General features: G+C 48.4%; 1 protein-coding gene across 8 annotated transcripts in view; it reads right to left on the bottom strand.

Annotated features, from left to right (window-relative positions):
• EPB41L1 (erythrocyte membrane protein band 4.1 like 1) overlaps window positions 1-19,787 on the bottom strand; it is a 136,066-nt gene that overhangs the window by 86,848 nt on the left and 29,431 nt on the right. For 6 of the 8 annotated variants that reach the window (XR_008552328.1, XM_037495712.2, XM_037495826.2 and 3 more), the window contains exons 7-9: window positions 8,920-8,970; window positions 4,779-5,153; window positions 4,552-4,647 (exon numbers count right to left, since the gene is read on the bottom strand). The exons of the other annotated variants lie outside the window; for them this stretch is intronic. Coding sequence is in view for 5 of the 6 variants with exons in the window: in XM_037495712.2 (XP_037351609.1) it covers window positions 4,552-4,618 (67 nt within the window). In the remaining variant the exon portion in view is untranslated. The remainder of the gene's footprint in view (window positions 1-4,551; window positions 4,648-4,778; window positions 5,154-8,919; window positions 8,971-19,787) is intronic. 8 annotated transcript variants of the gene reach the window in all.

Consider the following 19,787-nt stretch of genomic DNA (forward strand, 5'->3'; position numbering starts at 1 on the left):
AGGCAGCGTGTCTCCTCAGGCCTGCTCAGTCCAGCTCCCAGCCCTCTACTGCTTATGGGCGTGGCAAAACCTGCCAAACCAGTCTCCGTGCCAGAACCAAGTGGCAGAGACCAGAGCAGCAGGAGTGTAGGTGGCAGAGCTAGAGGTACAGGCAGGCTGCAGACACCAAGAGCTGGGGTGCAGGGAGGACACAGAGAGGCGCCTCCTTGACCTGCAGTCAGGTGACATAGCACTGCCTCAGACCAGGCTGGGTGCTCACTGCTGAACTGCTCCATCACTGAGTCAGGCATAGCCAGACCTCCCCAGGCCTCCTGCCCCCATCCAGCTCAAGACCTACTCTGTGTTCCTCCCTCCTCTAGATACTCAACATGTCAGTGCCACAAGGGCGAGAGACCCAGGCACTTAACTGGGAAATGACAAGAGGCAGGAAATGTGACCCAAATGGCTCATGGACACATCTCCCTTCCCAGCCACAGCTGAGATGAAGTCCCAGCAACTCCTTGCCAAGTACACACCTGCTCAACCCTTTGCCCTCCCCCCATACCAGTGACCAAGACTTAGGAAATGGCTGAATACAAGATGTAATTGTGGGGGGAGAAATCTGGAGAGCTATGCTCCCATAAAGCTCTGTGACACCTCACATAGGTTTGGGAAAGAAAACCTGTCCTTCTTGGTCATCATCTCACCACCCTTTCTGTGGTCAGCTCCTTAGTTTTGGGGGGCTTTGAAGCTTGCTTTCACCCTGCTTCCATCCTACCCCTCACCACCTCCTGCCCAAAGATGACACTTAACTATTTCAAGGTCTCTTTTGGACAGGGTGGGCTTCTGTGTCAGGAAAGTCTGTGCTGGAACCTGTCCCATCAGCACTAGGGCCAGTCAGGCCTGTAAGCCAGCAGGAGGCTTCTCAGGCGAGACTATAAGGAAGACAATGATGCTACCAACTTTTTCCTGGTGCTCAGAGCCCAGTTCAGAAACCAACCCCATGGCCTGCAAGACTCAGCAGTCAAATGCTAGCCAGGAAGGGACCTTGACATCAGCCTGGTCTCTGGGATCTTGAGACACATGGGCCAGGTAGGTGCCTTACAAAAGTCAGGGACTATTCTCATATCTCAACCAATCCCCTCCTTTGGTACACAGGGAGGAGGAAGCCCAGAGAGAGGCAAGGACCAGGCTAAGATCACACAGCAAGGCCATGGAAAGGGATCACCACCCAGGTCCAACTCCCAGTCCAGCTCTCCCAGCACATGTCGCTTCCCACAGCAGAGGGATTTTTATCCAAATTCAAAATCATGCTCACAGAGGAACCAAGAGACACTACCTTCCTCATCACTACTTAGGAACTGCCAGAGACCAGTAGGAAGTTCTCTGTTCAACACAATCATTTTGAGTACCTTAACACAGGAGACAAGCCCTTGAAGATGGCTAGAACTCAGTAAGAATGGGTCAACTAAATCAAGATTCAGTAGAGGAATAACTGGAGGCAGAATACCCTTCTAGGCCCAAGCATGGGGATGGGGACAAGGGAGCAGGACATGGAAGAGTGAAATAGAGGGCTCAGGACTCAACCAGCTACACTGAACAAGCAGGGACACTGCTGGCTCAGACCATCAGAAATCCTGGGCCAAATGTGAGAGATAGGTTGCCCCCAATCACCCTGAATGTATGGACTTTGACCCTGGGTTCTGCGGCTTGGCAAGGCCACTGAGACCATCGCTCTGTCCTTCATTCAGTCACTTGTTCACTCTCCAAAACTTACGGAGTGAAAATCAGAGTGAGTAACAACCTCCCCCACTGTCAGTGCTGCCAGACTCAGAGGCTGAACCCACAGCACCCTGGGCCAGGAGTTGAGCTTCCAAAGCAAGAAGACCTGAGTGGAAATCATGGATAAGCCACTCCTCCCCCCTTAAATTTCATGACCCTATTTGTAAAATGGATAGTGACCACCTCCCTGCCTTCCTTAGGGCTAATCTGCAGGCCACATATAGTGATGGATATGAACATGTGTTGTATGCTGTTAAGTGCTGAACAGATAAGACTGTTAATAACAATAGCACTGCATCACTAGCCTGGCTGGGCCCCACAGAACCCCAATCTTCCATGTCGGTTACAGTGTTGGGGTTATCAATAGCAGAGTAACACCTACCAATTACTAAGCATTTAATTGTGTGTGTGCCAGGCCGGTTACCTGCATTTTCTCATCTGCACCATAACCTCTGAAATAAAAACTATTGTTGTCTCCATTTTACCTATTGTAAAACGGAGGCAGAGAGAAACGAAGTATCTCATTCAAATTCTCACAGTAAGTGGTGGAGCAGGGATCTGCACCCAAGTCTGTCTGAGTCTGGTGTTCAGACTCCTTTTTCCAGCTTCTTTTTTTTTTTTAAAGATTTATTTATTATTTATACAAGCACTGGGCACAGTCAGAAGCGTGGGAGGGTGAGAGAACTCACCAGAGCCAAAGGGGGAGCAGAGCAGGCAGAAGGACCGAGGCACACTGCTGAGGGGAGCAGCCGGCAGCAGGAGAGGTCTGCGCGCCATATGGGACCCTCCTCCGTGGCCGGGGAGCAGCCGGGGATCAAACCGGCGCTGCAGAGGCGGCGGGCAGCCTCGCAACCCAGCGCTCAACCGCTGCGCCACCGGGGAGGCCCCAGCTTCTTTTTTTTTAATGTCACCTTGTTAAAGTGACTTCCCGCTTTGCCAAAGCCTGGGGTAGCCCTGAAGTAACTTGGTCAATTCATGACCCTTGCAGTGGCAACCCTTGAGACAGGCAACCCTTGCACCAGCTGATTTTGTCAGCCCTGTCTGACAAATGAGGCAACTGGGCCCCAAGACTTGGCAATCCTGCATCTCAAGTCATTGCTTGCAGGATTTTAGGAATACAAAAGACTGTAGAGAGTGGATCCAGAAGGGAAAACTGAGGCCCAGAAAGGAAAAGGAAGCTGCCCAAGTCATTTACGCAGAGCTTCCCTGAGACCTTCTCAGGAACACTTATGAAGAAAGCTTTCGCTATTCTAGCTTTATAATGGTGTCCCACTGCACTGTGACTCCCCTCTGTGAATCCAGGGCTGGTTACAATTGGCAACTAATGGCAATTCCTCTTCTAGTCTGCATCAGAGTTTTCCACGGACCAAATAGGAAATCTCACTTTGGTAAACAACAAGTTCTAGAGGCCAACACTGCTTCCTCAGGCCCACATGAGGCCTAAGAGACCAGTCTCGGCACCTCTAGTCCTGCTGCCCAGAATTCCAGGGAGGTCTGGAGGTAAAGAACATGCCCACACTGTATTCACACAGTTGTGCAACCATTGCCAGTATATAATTCCAGATTCCCAGTCATTCTTTGCAAACACTGAGCTAGCCCCCAAAGCTCCTTTGCAACCCAGGGCTTCTCCCGGCTTTGTGCCCAGAGATCCCTTTTCTGGGAAAAGAGTATCCCTAAGAATTTCTCAGTGACAGAAGTGAAACAAAATGTAACCACTCACTGAACACTGTGTTCCACTTAGTGAAACAAAGTGGTGGATTTTCTGGGAAAGGGTTCACCTCAGCCCCACCCAAGTCCAAGCCTTTTTCCAGCCTTGTCTCTCCAGCCACCCTGAACGCAGTGACTATGCTGACTCTGGCCTCAGTTTCCCCATCTGCTCCCTGGGCAGCCAGTTGAAACCCATGCCTCCATTATCCCACAGAGGGACCCTCCCCAACAAATGGCTAGTCTCATCTACCTTGTTGGTAGACTGGCAAGAGCAGTAGATTGGGGTTGGCTTGGGGAACCTTCAGATTTAGAAGTAGCAGATGAAACTTTTTTTGCAAGACTCAGAAAGCTTGGGAAGACTTGAACTGGGGACTTGATCACCACATACTCATCTGGACCAAAGAGGGAATCCCAAAGGCTGTCCCAATTGCTGTCAGTACCAAGCATTAGGGAGATCAGGATTCCTGGACACTGGCTTCTATCTCCTAGATCTGCTCTGCTACTCCCAGCTGTGTGACCTTAACAGAAGACACTTACCTTCTCTGATTCACAATTAACCCATCCATAAGATGAGGGTCATTTTATCCGCCCTATCTTATCTTTCCAGGATTATGGGAAAAATCAGATGAGATAATGAACAGAAAAGCCCTTCGTAGTAAAAATATAAGGTACTTTGATTCTAGCCCAGTTGTAAGCCAGGTGATAAGGGTCATGGACACGAAGAAACCCCTTAATGAAAGAGTTTCCCTGCTCTTCTGCACCTTTTTTCCTCCTACAGAAACAGTGCAATCCCTTGTAGGGGGTTGGAGAAACCCAGGGACCCCCACAGGCAATAGGAACCATGGAGGCACACTGGATATCTGGGCCTTGTCTGGGTGACATTTGTGAAGACTGGGCACACCAGAAACAGCCCCTCTGGCTCTCAGGCCAGCAGAAGTCAGGGGTGGATGATCTGTATATATATGAGGAGAGACTGAGAGCAGTGGAGTAGCTAGAGTTGGCATCTCAGATCTCTGCTAAGGAGGACAAATCAGTGGGCTAGAGCAGGGGAAGAAGGGGTGTTCTCCCTGTTGAGTTACCCACATTTATAGCCCTCTTGCAAAAGACCATCACATAGCCGCCTTTCATGTGACAAGTGCACTGGTGTCATTTTCCTCCTCTGAGCCTCAGCTTCCTCATCTGTAAAGTGAAATGATAAGCATCAACACACACTGTGAGCCCAGTTCAATCTATATGACTGCTGATCTTCCATCCTTTGAAGCCAAGGAGGCACCTGGAGCTAACATCATACTCTTCCCCCAATTTCCCACCTGAGTTGTTTGAAGAAAAATCTGAAGTCACTTTCAGGATAGAGGCCGGACTCCAAGGGCATCATCCATCTTCTGATAAAATAGATGAGATCAGCTTTGTGTGGAGGAGAAAGGGGCTAATGAAAGGGGTCCTTCATGGATTAGAGACACATTCTTCAGCCTGCTGCCCAGAAAAGGGATGGAGCATCCTGTCACTCGCCAAGGCTGCCAGAAGTTACTCTGCTTCCCAGAACGCTATGCTGTCTGCAGGAAGTGATTGAAGAACTGAGGCATATTGGTGTCCAGGTGTCTTTGTCCGCCAGTCAGCAAAGGTCTGTCCTCCTCCCATCTGGGCAGAAAGTGGAAGGAACTGGGCACCTGTGTGCCACTTTACATCTTTGAAGAGAATAGGATGGAAGTTGGGGTGATCCTTTGGTAAAGTCTGAAAGACAGCTAGCCACCCTCCCCATACCCCAACCTAGTTCTTCAGTTCTGGACAAATTGAATTACTCCCTTCTGTGCCTTTTCTCAGGTAGCTCCCTCCTCCTGAAGAGCCTTTCTGAATGGAATGTCCAAATCTAGCCCCCTTTAAGGCCTCAGCCTCTATCAAATGTCTCCTCCTCCAGGAAGTACCTTTTGACTGCTCTGCCCCAACCTGTTCCTCTTTCCCTGAGCTCCTTCCTCTGAACACTCATTGCTCTTTCCCTGTCCCTGACCCTCTACTGTGGCAATTTGTATCATTCACTGTGTCTCAGCCATACCCACACCTTTATTTCCCACTGGGGGACACAAGTGACTGCAGGGTTACTAGTACAGGCTCCAGAAACAAGCAGACCTGAACTCAAGCATGAACTTTGCCATTTATTGGCCATCTGGCCCTGTGGAAGTCACCTACCCTCTCGGGGCCTTTGTTTCCTCTGGTAACTAAGCACCTACTCCATAGAGTTGTTGCAATTAAATGAGATAATGCTCAACATGGAGTCTGGCACAAAGTGAGAGCTCAGTAACACAATGTGTTTGTTATGGAGAACTTTCAGGCAGGTTCATGGGTACTTTTTCTTTACATCTCCTGAAACACCAACCCTAGAGTCACACACTGGATAGATGAATTTAATGGGAGGCAGATCTGCGTGCAACATAAGGAGGCCCATTCCAACAGGCAGAGCAATGTAATCTGGGCCTGCACTGCCTCTGCAGGTATTAAGCTCCGTGTTACAGACCAGCCTGCAAACAGAAGTAGGACAGTCACTTGAACTATTGACCAGAGAAATCAGACATAGCGAACAGAGCATGGGCTCTGAAGCCAGACTCCTTGGGCTTGAACCCCAGCTCCTCCTTCTACTCTATCTGTGACCTCCACTTTGCCTTGGTTTCCCCATCTATAATCTAGGGATAATAATACTACCTACCCAAAGGATTGTCAAGAGGTTTAATTGAAATAACACATGCTCAACATAATTCAATAAACATTACCTACTAATTATCATTGTTCACATTTGTTTCTCCATTACCAGGAGAATAATACACACACACACACATATACATATATATATATACATACATACATATGTACAAAATAAAAGGGAATATACAAAATATATGACATATATAATATAATAATACTATCATGTAAGACAAAAGGGAAGTTATGGCCCCTTACAGGACTATGAGCTTCTCCATAACCAGGGTCTTCACTAACGTGCTAGTGTGCTCTCATGGTTCTGTCTGCCCAGCTGCCCTCCACACTCCCCCTTCTTCTGGTGATAGCCCTGCTCCCCCTTTTGCCACATGGGTGGGCATATGACCCAGGCCTAGTCACTCAAAATATCCCTGTTCCTCAGCAAAAATGATTAACCTTCCCTTGGATTGAGTTATGAATCCCAAAAGAAAAATCACTCCCTCTTTCTGTTTGGGTTGCTAAGCTAGGACAGTGGACAGCCAGTTATCAATAAGGGCAAAGAGAAAATACAGGCAGTGATAGGAGAGAGATAGAGAGTTAATCTGATTCCTCAACCTTCTATCACATAAGTACGCCAGGATCCACTAAAGTCTTTTTCTGGTTTCAGCCACTTTAAGTTGAGTTTTTGCCACTTGCTGCTGAAAAAGCAATGCTCAATCCTTCAGGTCCTAAGACATCTGTGCTGGCCATGGGCAGGGCTTCACCTGAGCATTCCAGCACAATCTCCATTGCTGGGCTGCAAGGGACAATCTACAAAGCATATTCTCAAGACCCATCTTGACCAAATGGTCTTTACACATTGCTTCCTGGAGCCCTGGAATCTGCAGTTACCTCCAGAAATATCCACCGAACAAAGAGCAGCAAGATTTTTTCATGAACTGCAGCCAATCAAACACATCAGTTCTGTTAGAAATGCTTATATATTGGGATTCTGCTGTCCCAAGAGATCTGAAATACCCTGTTCTAACTGACATGCAGAAGAACACAACAAGTAGCCAGGGCTGATGTGTCCATCCCCATTCTACAAAGGGTGAATCTGAGGCCCAGAAAGAGAAAGTGATAAGGCCAAGGCCACAGAATAAGTCAGCGTCGATGCAAGGACTTGAATGTGGGACTCTGGACTTGCAAGCCAAATGACTTCTACTGAGCCAGGCTGCCCATGAGAATCTATGATCACTCACATTTCCTGCCTCTTCTGTATATTGATGATCTGCAATCTCTGCTTACTCAGTTCTGACCCCTGTAGAATCGCTTACCTCTGAGCCTGAATACTTGGAGGGCTTCCAGCTTAAAGAACTTGTGCAAAAAATGTAAGAACTAACCTTTACCTCCTCTTATCATGCCTCCCTACCCCCACCCATGCACACAAAACTTAGCTCCCCTTTCTCCCCACCCATTTACACAAATGTCAGGGAAAGACTGGGCAGGCCCCCTCCCAGGAACTCCTAATCCAACTCCTCTGTCCTGGCTGTGCTGTGGCTGTGGACAGAGGATTCCTTGTTTCCAGTGCTTCCTGCCCAGAGATCTCCGTGGGGCCCATGCACTGGCAGGAAGGAGCCAAATCACTCCTTTTAACTAAAGCTAAAGTCACCTCCTACCCCCACCACCCGCAGAAGTAGTAACACATTCCTGGCTCTGTCATTTATTCTACCTGCCTCAAGCTGGCTCAGGTCCTCTCCATAGCCCCTGTGTGCAAGCTCTCTTCCCTCTTCCCCCTCCTTTCTTTCTCTCTCTCTCTCTCATTCTACACAAACACACACACACAGACACACACACAGACACACACACACACACACACACGAGAGTTTAACCTACAGATACAGAGGTCCCACACATATAATCAAAAGTTAAAAGCAGAGGATTCTAGAATGACATCACAACCTGACAGTTGTGTCTTACTAATAACCCCACAATTACATTTGCATATTACTTCATAATTTCCCAGTTGGCTGAATTCCCACTCTATGCCCTCACCTCCAAATTGGAAAGGAGCTTCGACATGCCCTGGACCAGTGATTTACTAGTCCTTGCACAAAGCCAAGGAGGGGTTCCAGGTCATTATCTGGGTGCTGGGAACTAGCCAGTTAGAGCCCTCCAGGCCAGCCCAACTTCAAGCACAGCTGCAGCCCTTTTAGTTGTTTTGCACACTGACGTTCTTCTGGGTTCATTTGAAAAGAGGATTTCCCTCATGGAAAGTTTGAAAACAACTAATTTGTTCTGAACCTGCCTTCGCCCACCTTCTGCCCCTGAAAAAGTATATATTGACCCTGAGGTCAACAGAAAGGCAGGGAGCAACCTGAGGTCACTTAGTAACCAGTGGCCATGACAGAATGAAAACACCGTAGTCACCTGAACCTAATCTACAACCTGGGAGAGGTGAAGCAAGAGCTACAGCGTCAGTGGATAGACTTCAAGGTCCAAGACCTTGTCCAAGACCTGTCACCAGCCATGGTGGCATCAATCAGCAATATAGGCAGAGCAGGCTGCTAAACTCAGAGGTGCCCAACAATGATGCATTTCAGCCCCTACTTCGAAATAAGCCAAAATGTCAGTGACACACCCCTTTTTCAAGCTCATCAGAAATCTGTGATCCTGACAAAACCTCACACCTTTGCAGCAGTAAAATATATCAATAGAGAGAGCCTGAAAGCCCAGTGTGTCCAACTTGAACAGAAGGAGAATTTGTGCCTTTGTAACACTCACCCCTCCTCTGTTGACACCAGTTCCTTGGGGGTAAGGACGTCAGTCAGGTACCTAGAAGGAGGAAACAGTGTTAGCTCCTCTAAACTGAGTTCATGGACCCAGCATGGAGCTGGAAATTGAGAAGTTGGCATTTGACTCTGAGGAACCTTGGGGAAGTGGCTAAACCTGTTAAACCGAAAGGCCTGTGTGACTACACAGAGCACAAAAAGGAAAGCAACAATGTGAATCTGAAGTGGTCAGCAGGGGCCAGTCAGGAAGGGCCTGGGAGGCCAAGGTAAGGAGCTTGGTGTGGTTTCTAAGAACAATGAGAAATCATTGATTTGTAGGGTGGAAAATGAACTAGAAAGGGGCCAGAGTTGCTTTTGGTGTGTGATTTAGGAGGCTATTTGGCTTCCCAGGGGGCATAAAACAAAGGTGGAGAAGACTCCCTGGTGGCACAGGGGTTAAAGTCTCAGGGCTATTAAACTAGCCACAGCATGAGTTCAGTCCCCTGCCAGGGAGCTAACCCACATGGCATAGCAGACCAATCCGTCTAACCGGCTTCTCCCCTCAGGAGTATATTTCTGTAGATCTGCCTGTTCTGCTCCCCACTCTGTCTCTGGTGAATTCTCTCACCCCCACACCTCTGGCCTAGACCCCAGTTCTTGTATGTATAAATAAATAAAATAAATCTTGAAAAATAAAACAAGGATGGAGACTGGGTAGTAGCCATAAAACTAGAATGAAATGAATGAATTTAAGAGATCTTTAAGAAGTGGTATGCACACAACTTGGGATGAAGTAGATTATGGGGAGTGAGGGAGAGCATGGGTCTACTTACCCACCCCTCAGGTGGTTCTTTCTATGTCAGTAACATGTCTCTAGCACCCAGGAAAAAACATGATTATTACTCCCCCAACCTGGTCTATCCTTGCCTCAGCCTCCCTATCTGTAAGATAGATATGGTCAGACTCAGTGATCCCTAGGGTTTTTTTTTAAGCATTAATGCTCTCTTCTGGAATAAGTCATTCACAGAGTATTTAAGCCTCTTTTCAATCACCTTTAAGCCTAATCTGTGAGCCCAGTCTTAAACACAAAATGGGACAGGACTGTTGAAGAGAGAAGCCCCAGGTCCCTTGAACTCACACTCAGAACTTTGGATCTCCAGCTGGGATGCATTTCCACTTCACAGAGAACACAAGAACAGGCAAATGGGAAACTCACTTGGGGGTGGAGCAGCAGGAGCAGAAGCTGTGCTCCTGAACACCTTCTCTGCCCCAGCTCTGGCCTCCAGGACACTGCAGGTCCTGCTCACCACCAGGAAGCTTTTCTAGTGCAGAGCCAAGCTCTCCAGACTCACCTGGGAGGCCAGTTGGCAAACATGTCTGGATGGATATGTGGTACAGTGGTTATGAGCTTGGGCTCTGCAGTGACAGGAAACTGGTTTGAATTCTGCCTTCCCCACTCTCTAATTATATGGCCTAGGGAAAATCACTTTGTTTCTCTTTGCCTCAATTTCCTCATTTTGAAAATAGGAGGATTTTCCAATAGCTTCCAGAGCTAATGGGAGGAGTAAATGAAATGATGCATGTAGAGAGCTTGACCCAGGCCTTATCACAACCATCCCAGAGGAAGCAGCATTCATTGACAGAGGTGGAAGCTGAGACCCAAAAAGTGAATGACTCGCTGAAGAACACTATAGGGAATCAGTACAGCTGAGCCCCAGAGCCTAGGTCCCTCATGACTGGGGTATACATTCACACCATTTTGGTTCCTGCTTTTCGGGTGAGGAGTTGAGACTAAAACATTACAAGTGACTTCACTCAGGTCACAGAGGAAAAGGGCCTTGAAATCTGAAGTTTCTAACAGTAGAAGAGGGATTTGAACCCAGACCTCCTTGATGAAAAAGCCTACAGTCTCCCCTCCATGCCATGGATAAGCAGAAAGTAGAGTATGTGGAGGAGCTTCAGATTTCAGGGCCCTTTAAACCTGGAACAGGGACAAATGCAAATCTGAGCAGATGGAGGGGGAGGGGGATGAAACTACCTGGAAAGGAAACCAGAAGGAGCTGGTAAAACAAAAGCCTCTTTCTCAGAAGCCCTCTCTGGGGACTGGGCTGGAGGAGGGTGGCTGAGGAGCAGGGCCATCCATACAGCTGGGGTTGGGCGAGGACTGGATCTAAATAAACAGACAGTTCCCACTTGGCCACCAACTTGATGTATGATCCTAAGCAGATCACTCACACATGTACACACACACTCAGGTCTGTGTCAACTCAAAAATGAGATGGTTTTTCAGATAAGTATCAAGGTCCCTTCCAGTCACAGATTAATAGTAGCCATCCTTTACAAAGCTCCACACTCCTGGTTAAGCCCTGCTCCCCCAACCCCAAAGATGGCTTCTTAATTCTGGCTGGAACATTATCACAATAGGGGTGGGAAGTCCAATATTCCTGTTCTGGCCAGTCACTTCTTTGCCTCTGCTTCTTCATGTGTAAAATGGGCACATGTCCCTGCCTGGCCACCCACAGAACTGGAAAAGCCAAGAAGCTCTCCTGAGGGAAGTAAACCCCTGAGGTATTGAACAGAGCATCCCCCAGTCCTCATTCTGACTCCCATCCTCAAATTCTTTTAACTTCTCCTTTCCCTCTGGCCCATGTCCCATTCAGACAAATGTAGTAACTGCATCCAAGCTGACAGAGGCACCAGCAGTAGCAACTAACAGTAGCAGCAGCCACCATAAATACCTGCTTCACCAATAAGGCAAATTCCATCATTAGTCTAGATTTACAGATGACAGACTAAGATCAGCAAAGCCAAGTGACTTGCCCAAGGTCACACATACAGAACAAGTGAATGCCATGGCCATCCAGATATAGGTTCTTTGTCTCACCTCAGAAGTCCTGATCTTCTCCTTGAGACTATGGGGTAATCCAGGGTGGTGGCCTGGATTCCATCATGGGTGGTGGCCCAGATATAAGGGGATGGTGAGTGGGCTATATCTGACCTTCACCTCCCCTAAATACAGTCTTTAGTCTCATATTATTATTCGAATGTGTCTGACTCAACATTCTGGCTAAAATAGTGCTGTCCAATAGGAATATAATGCAAACCACATATAATTAAAATTTTTCCAATAGCCACATTTTAAAAAGTAACCATCACAACATGTAATCAATATAAAAAATATTACTGAGATATTTTACATTCTTTTGTTCCATACTAAGTCTTCTAAATCTGATGTGTATCTTACACTTCAAGCACATCTCAATTTCGACTAAAAAAATTTTTTTAAAGATAATTTATTTATTTATTTATTCATTCACTCATTCACTTATTCATTTATTTATTTATACATACAAGCACTGGGTACAGTCAGAAGCACAGGAGGGTGAGAGAATTAACCAGAGCCAGAGGGGAGAGCAGAGCAGGCAGACTGATGAAGTACACTGCTAAGGGGAGCAGCCGGCGGCAAGAGAGGTCTGCGCACCATGTGGGACACTCGCGCGGTGGCCGGGGATTGAACCAGTGCTGCCAAGACTGCCAGCAGCTTCGCAACCCAGTGCTCAACCGCCGCGCCACCGGGGAGGCCCTCGACTCAAAATTTTTATCTGATATTTAGATTCTCTTAGCGTTTACAGCTGAAAACATATATTCATGAATCTAAGTTCCCAAACATTTATAGACTTTTTCAATAACTAAACAGAAAATTCTTTTTAACTTAATTCAGATAAGTAAATACAGTTCCTCAGTGGCACTAGCTATATTTCAAGGATTAATAGCCTCATGTGGCTAGTGGCTCTTGTATGAGTCAGTGTAGCTCTAGACAATCAAGTCTTTGGGCGGGGAGGGGGGTGGGGGGGTGGGGGTGGTGAACGGGGGAATTGGCCTTAAATCAGAGTTAGGCCTCCCAAGATAAAGTTGAATCTGAATAGAATGTTACGTACTCGCTCAAAAAACCTCTACAGTCTAACATTAATACATTAATATCTAACTCTGGTGCCCATTATATTCACAGAGAGGGTAGCAAAGGGATCACAGTATATCCATTGTTTAAAGGATGACACTATGATTCAGAGAGGTAGGTCACCTTCCTACAGCACTCAGTTTAACCCTGGACCTCCCAGACTTGGACACCTGATCTGTCCCTCATTCTTAGCAGAGCCAAGTCTGGGGTTTAGCCTTCTAGAAGAAGAAGTAAGAATTTGCCACTATCTTCAGGGACCCCCTCCCATCTAGTAGCAGAGGACATCCCAGAACAGGAAACCCATGGTCTGTGTACAGGGTGCCATCCTCAATCCCACGCCTACCCCTACCCAGCAGGGGGCAGCCAGAAAGGTCCACTGGTTGCCAGCCCTCTGGGTGGTGCCTTGCCCTTCCATGCAGCACCCCAAGGGCACCCACCCAGAGGCCCTTGTACTAGAGCTAGAGCCAGCACTCACCTCCCAGGGTCACTTCAGTTGGAGTCAAGGGCAAGGGTCCAAGAGGCAGCCTGCCCCCTGGGAAGAGAGGAGGAGCAGGCCCTGGAGGCACATTCCAGAGTGGGGAAAAGGTGGCAGGTACAGGCCAGAAAAACCTGGGTGGCTCCGCCCCTCTCTGAGGATCATTGCTAGCACTCAGCCCCCTCCTACTCACCGGCAGGGTGGAACTCTCACCAACTGTTAGGTTTAACAATTAACTCTGATTGGTTTCCCTTTCAGCTAGAGGTGGTTCCAGCAAAAAGGTCTAGGAAAGGTGATAGAAGGAGAAAGGGTGAGCGTGAAGAAAGGGGTGGTTGGTCAACCCTCTTGACCTCCTTCCTATCCCATCTTACTAGTGTGGAATAGCTCTAGGTGTTAAGGAGTGATGGATGGCATTAACTCCATAAAGTTGGGGGCAGTGCCTATAAGTACCTATAGGCACACAGTAGGTGCTTGATAAATATATCAAGACTCAAGGGGGTAGAGTGAGCCAGAATAAAACAGACCAGAAAGATGGGCAGACTGATAGAGGAAACTTGAAGGAAGGTCAAAGAGGCAGTTTGCCTGAGGCTAGACACCTTCCTGACCTCAGGTCCCTTGACCTCAGGTCCTTGCTGTGACCAAGCTGGGCTGAGGACCAGGAAGGCAGCCACTCCTGGTATGCCCGGGAAGTGGCTTTGAGTTCCCCAGTCCAATTCATGCTACTCCTGGCTCCACTCTTTTTTTTTTTTTTTAAAGATTTATTTATTTATGCATACAAGAGCTGGGGCACAGGCCAGAGATGGGGGGTGGGGCGGGGTGTGTGTGTGAAAGGATTCGCCAGAGACAGAGTGGGGAACAGAACAGGCAGACTGACTGAAGTACACTGCTGAGGGGAGCAGCGGGCGAGTGAGATGAGGTCTGCTGCACCATGTGGGTTGCTCCCTGGCTAGCCGGGGATCGAACTCGTGCTGCAAAGGCTGCGGACTGCTTCATAGTGCGGTGCTTAACCCCTTGCGCCACCTGGCTCCATTCTTCTAGCTGTGACCTTTGGAGCCTTCATTTCTTCCCCTGTGAATCAGAGGTGATCCCCCCACAGCAGCAGTACACAGGAATACACAGTACTAGGCCCACAGATGCTGGGATGCTCTGTAATGTTGTAATATAGTTGCATCTCTTGCTTCTTGGCAACAGCCTTCTCTTTCCAGGCCACCCTCTGAATTCCCCCACACTCCAGTATTCCCCTGGCTCCTACCTATATGGCCCTTTTTCTTTCCGAAAAGAAATGCCCAGAATGATAATGGCTCCAGCCCACTTACATCCCATTCACCTGAGATCACAGACACCCTAGCAGCAAATTGCTCCCAGGCTGACATTTGCTTGCCATTTATACCCTCCCTGAGCTCCCTGGTCTCTTCTTCATACTCTTTCCCTAACTCCTATCACAAGCCTGGGTCCATAGTCATCCTGACCTGGCACTGAATTCACTGTGGCCAGTTTGCCCCTTGTTCTTGGGTGGGGGCTCCCCCTTTTGGGCCTCTGTTTCCTTCTGTATAATTCAGGGGTGAAAGGGGGTGGATGGAGAGAGACTCCTCCTGCCAACTGGCTGATATTTAGAGATTCTGACATTTCTGGCATCATTTTAAGCTTTAACTGCTTGCTAACACACCAGAGTTCAGATCTTAACCTGGGTCAGGTAAACAAGCAGTCTGTTATTATGGGATAGACACAGAGGGGAGCCTGCAGCAAGCCCGGGACTATAGCTCACCCCTGACCATTCTCTGCTAAAGCCTGGGCTGAGGAACAAAGGCCCTTCTGCTCTCACTACCTCTGCCATAAAGCCCTAATTTTCTGCTCCACCTTTCCAGATTTCTCTCTCTCTTGTTCTCAGTAGTGGCGTCATGAGTCACCACTCCCCCAAATTCTTAGCAAAACAAAGCTTGAAGCTCCCCCTGCAACGGAAGTGCTGCCCTTCTAGGTGGAGATTCTAGAGCTGCCTCTACTTCCACTCTGCTCTCTCTGCATCCTTCCTGCCACTCTGCCAGTATGAACCCCACTCTTCCAGCTCCAGCCTGGGGTTCCCCTCCTTTACCACCATAGGGAATACCTACTTCTCTGCCTCCCATTGCCACCCCCACCTACGCCGCTTCATGACTGTCCAGCTCAAATGTCACCTCCAACATGGAATCTTACTGATTACTCACTCCTCAACTCACTCAGCCCTGTCTCGGCAGACACTCCTCTTCCTCCTAGTAGAGTTTTAACTGCCCCGACGTGACCTCAAGACCCTGCAGATCCAGGAATGCTCTGCAATGACTTCTCTGCCTCTCACACTTTCCCATCTCCCACCCCAGCACAATGCTTAGAATACAGTAGGTGTCTGTCAAAATGATGATAATCATTAACTGAAAAATAATGAATTATAATCATTTGTTGACCATTTTATTCTTTACAGTGCTCAGATCTCAGCATTTTATGCAAATCGTTTCTATTAGTCTTCCCAAACTTCCAATAGACTTGTTATCCTTACCCCTTTGTTTTAAGCTGAGGAACCTGAGGCTCCCAGAGGTGAAGTGACTTGCCCAGGGTCACACAGCCAGGAAACAGCAAGGTCAAGGTTGGAATTTAAGTTCTTACCCACTGCCCTGTTTGGCCTCACTCCAATCCATAAATAGTGGAAAGGATATGTGAAAAGTAGTGACCTGCCAGTGATGGGGCCACAGGGCTCCAGAGAGACCAGCCTTGCCGAAGGCCAGAGGCAGATTCTACTAATAAAATTTAATAAGCCTCTAGTAAGCACCTGCTCTGTGCAAAGCCCTGTGCTCAGTGCTGGGGAGCAAAGAATGACACAAAGACAGCCTAGTGCTCACAATCTAGTGAGAGACAAGCCATGTCCCAGGATAAAGTTAAAGCCAAGCAGAACTTGTTCCGAGAGAGGAACAGATAAGGTGCTGAGAGAATGCAGAGGAGGGAAAAACAAATTCTCATTGTGGGGTGGGGACAGGAGGACTCACGGGCTTTGTCGGACAGAGGTCGGCATCTGAGTGGAGCCTTGAAAAAGCAGGCAGGATTTCAACAGTGACTGGGGAAGGGGGTGGTACTCCTGGCAGAGAGGCCCAGGGAGCTGGGGCATAGACACAGGCAACCACCACTGGGCGTGTCCCAGAAGCCTCAGGAAACACATTCTCCAAGCCCCTCCCCTTGGCACTGGCCCCAGGTGTCCAGCCCTGGAGAAAGGCCACCTTGAACTTCCCTAGACTCACAGGCACCTGGTTCATTTATGGTAAGTGAGAACGGCAAGGGAAAAAGTCTCGGAGCCTTGGCATGTATGTGGTTTGACAGACGGAACTCCAGGCTCTGTGCAGAATCTCTGAAGACCGAAGATGCTAAAGGGACAGGGTAGTCCCACCAGAGGTAGATGAAGCAGAGGAGGCAAAGTACTAAGAAGGTGAACAGGGCAGTGGGAGACCTAGCTTATTGAACCACAGAAAAAACCTGCTTGGGACCTTTGGATTATCCTGTCCGCCCCCATTTTACAGCTGGAAAAACTAAGGCCCAAATGGGAAAGGGACTGGTCCACAGTCCCTTAGCAACTTCACAGGAAAAGGGAGAATTCTGCCTTCAAGGCCCACCTCTACCATTAGCTTCCTGGCGGCCCTCTGCTGTCAGGCGGCTCGCACCCTATAACATAACCCTGAGGATGACACTAAAGGTTTAAGGGTTATGACTCCTAGACTCGATGCTATGGATTCTCTCCCCAGCACAAGACACACTCTCAAAATTGTGTCTGCTGTTTCAGAAGCTCATGACCATCCGAGACCAGTGTCCTCTGAGGGCAACCTGAGAAGCCTATGCATCCCAGTAATCTTGACAGGTAGCCCATTAAAGCAGACTTATTACAGGACCCCATCACATATCCCACCTCCCCATGGAGTAGCTGAGTTTGACTCTCTGGGGTAAATCCTGGAAAGAGTGTTTTATATCGCAAGCTCCCCTTTGCTGGCCTTAGAAGAAACAAGATTGAGAAGCCCCCACTTTAGGGATGGTTTAGGGATCCTTGAGGTAGGGGGTATGGGGTGGGATGCTGAGCGGGTTTCCTTTTACTTGTTTAATATGCTGAACTTCTGCCTCCTTGCCTATGGGGAAAGGTGTCTGTGGCTAGAAGTTTTAAAGTCACTGTCCATTAAGCAAGTCCCTCTGGTTGAGTCTCCTGCTCAAGTAGACCAAGGTAATGGTCATGGTGGATGGGGTGGAGGTCCTGTAAACTGACTAGAGCTGCTCAGATTCTGAAGCAAAACTGTGCTATCAGCAGCCATGCCTGAGGAAGTCTGGACTCCTGGACCAAACTGGATGAGTGGCTATTTCCTATCAGTCCCAGCTTACAGGCTCTTTCCCAGCTCCAGACTGCCTCATCTGACCCTCGCCCAGACTGGCTTCTTTCCTTCTCCTTTCTAGCACAAATGTTCTCTAAACCTGGGTCTCCAGGCTCCAATCACTATCTTCCTGCCCACTCCCTCCAGTGAGCCTGACAGAGGATCTTCAAACCCCCAGGCATTCTTAGCAACAGACAAAACTATCACTCTGCAGATGATAAGCTTATTTAACTGGAGACTCAAGATAATCAATGAAAAACTAAGGTGGCCACTAGCAAAACAGTAACAAGGGAAAAGCCAAGTACCTTCAGACCTGCCGCCACCCACCCCCACCCCATGCAGGTCTCTTCCACAGCTGCCTAGACCCAGATAGTTTCAGAGCCTTGGCCAGCCCCAGGGGCTGACACTGTGGAAAGGCCAGTCTCTGGATCACAGCACAGGCCTGGGATTCAGAAGAGCCGGATGGGAGACCCTGCTGTCTCAGCCAAGAATCTGTTCTCTGAATATGAGCAAGTGTGCGCCCCTCTGTGGACCCCTAAATGTTCTCACAGGCCCCATCCAGGTAGTATGCGAAAGACTCATTAGTACCCACGGGCTTTGGAGAGATCTAGATTGAAATCCCAGCTGTGCCACTTGCTAGCTGAGGACTGGGTAGGCCTTGGGCAAGTTATTTAGCCTTCTTTAATAAAACAGGGATCATAATCTCTGCCGTGCTGAGTAGTTGCAAGGATTAAAAGACATAAGACCAGTAAAGCACTTAGCACAGGCCCTGGCACAAGATAAGCCAATAAAACGTAAGTAGTTGTATATCAGTCACCAGAGTGAGGCTCTGACAGGAAGACTAGGCTTTCTAATTATTAGGTGGTCCCAAGCTGCCCCCCCCCACAACCCACCTGAAGGGGGTCTAGACCTTTAATCTGGAGAGACATTGGGGAAAGGGGATGTGAGGGAGAAGGGGATAAAAGAAGACCAAGGAGGAAGGAAGGTAAAAAAAAAAAAAAAAAATATATATATATATATATATATATATCAAGGGCATAGGGGCTGGCTCCTCCAGCTTGGGAGAGGAAGAAACTGCCAGGACAGGGTAAACTTCTCTCCTTTCCAGAACCTTCCCTAGGTCTGCTAAGGCAAGGCTTAGAGGGATACCGCCTGCTAAGAAGCACCTCCCTAGCTGTAAATAGGGACATTGAAGCCTTGGGTTACCTCCAGGCTCTGGCTCCCCACACAGCTGCCACCACCCTGGTGGCCTCCTCCCACTGGAGCAAACAGAGATGGCCAAAGCCAGCCTGAGAACGAAACAACCTTCCCATTCAGCCTGCAGAGTCACTGCCCCTCTCCAGTCCTCTACCTGCCACACGCTCCTACTTCTGAGGCTGAAGTTTCCACTTGGGAAATAGCACCTTTCAGACTGTAAACAGGAGCCACAAACAAGATGTTCCAATCGTCAGTGGCCAGCTGACTGTGTGACCTTCAGGTGGCACTTCTCTTGAATCATCAATATTCCTCCCCTGACTAAGAGGGCAGTGGAGGGCAAGGATCATCTCTAAGATTCTCCCAACTCTGACAGCAGCTACCCTTGGTAGGATGCCCCTGAGTACAAATGGGCAAAAAGGAACAAGTCCTCAAGGGAGGAGTGGGCTGGGCTGTGCTCTCTTGAGAATGCAGTGGATGTGGTAATGGCCAAGGGTTATTATGATGACGACGATTATAATTAAAAATCGCAGCAACAAACTCTTAAAGCAATTACAAAGAGCTTTCTCATTATCCCCCAGGATTCACAATCTAGTGAGGTAGATAGGGCTAGATGATGATTATTCACATTTGGCAGATGAGGAAAGTGAAGAAAAATTAAGTGACTTGTCCCAGGCACTAAGCACAGAGAAGGGAGTGGGGGGCGGGGACTAAAGAGGAAGCAATAATTATTGGGTGCATACTGTGTGCCACCTCACTGGGCATGCTCACATCTGTCATTTGATCATCTCAAGTCCACAAACTCCATGTTGTGTCCCATTTCATAAAGGAGAAAACTGAAGTTGGAAAAAAGTAACTGAGGGTTTCCCTGGTGGCGCAAGGGG

Source organism: Talpa occidentalis, unplaced genomic scaffold (genome assembly GCF_014898055.3).
Source record: "Talpa occidentalis isolate TD23 unplaced genomic scaffold, MPIMG_talOcc4v2.1 talOcc4.10, whole genome shotgun sequence".
NCBI classification, from domain to species: domain Eukaryota; kingdom Metazoa; phylum Chordata; class Mammalia; order Eulipotyphla; family Talpidae; genus Talpa; species Talpa occidentalis.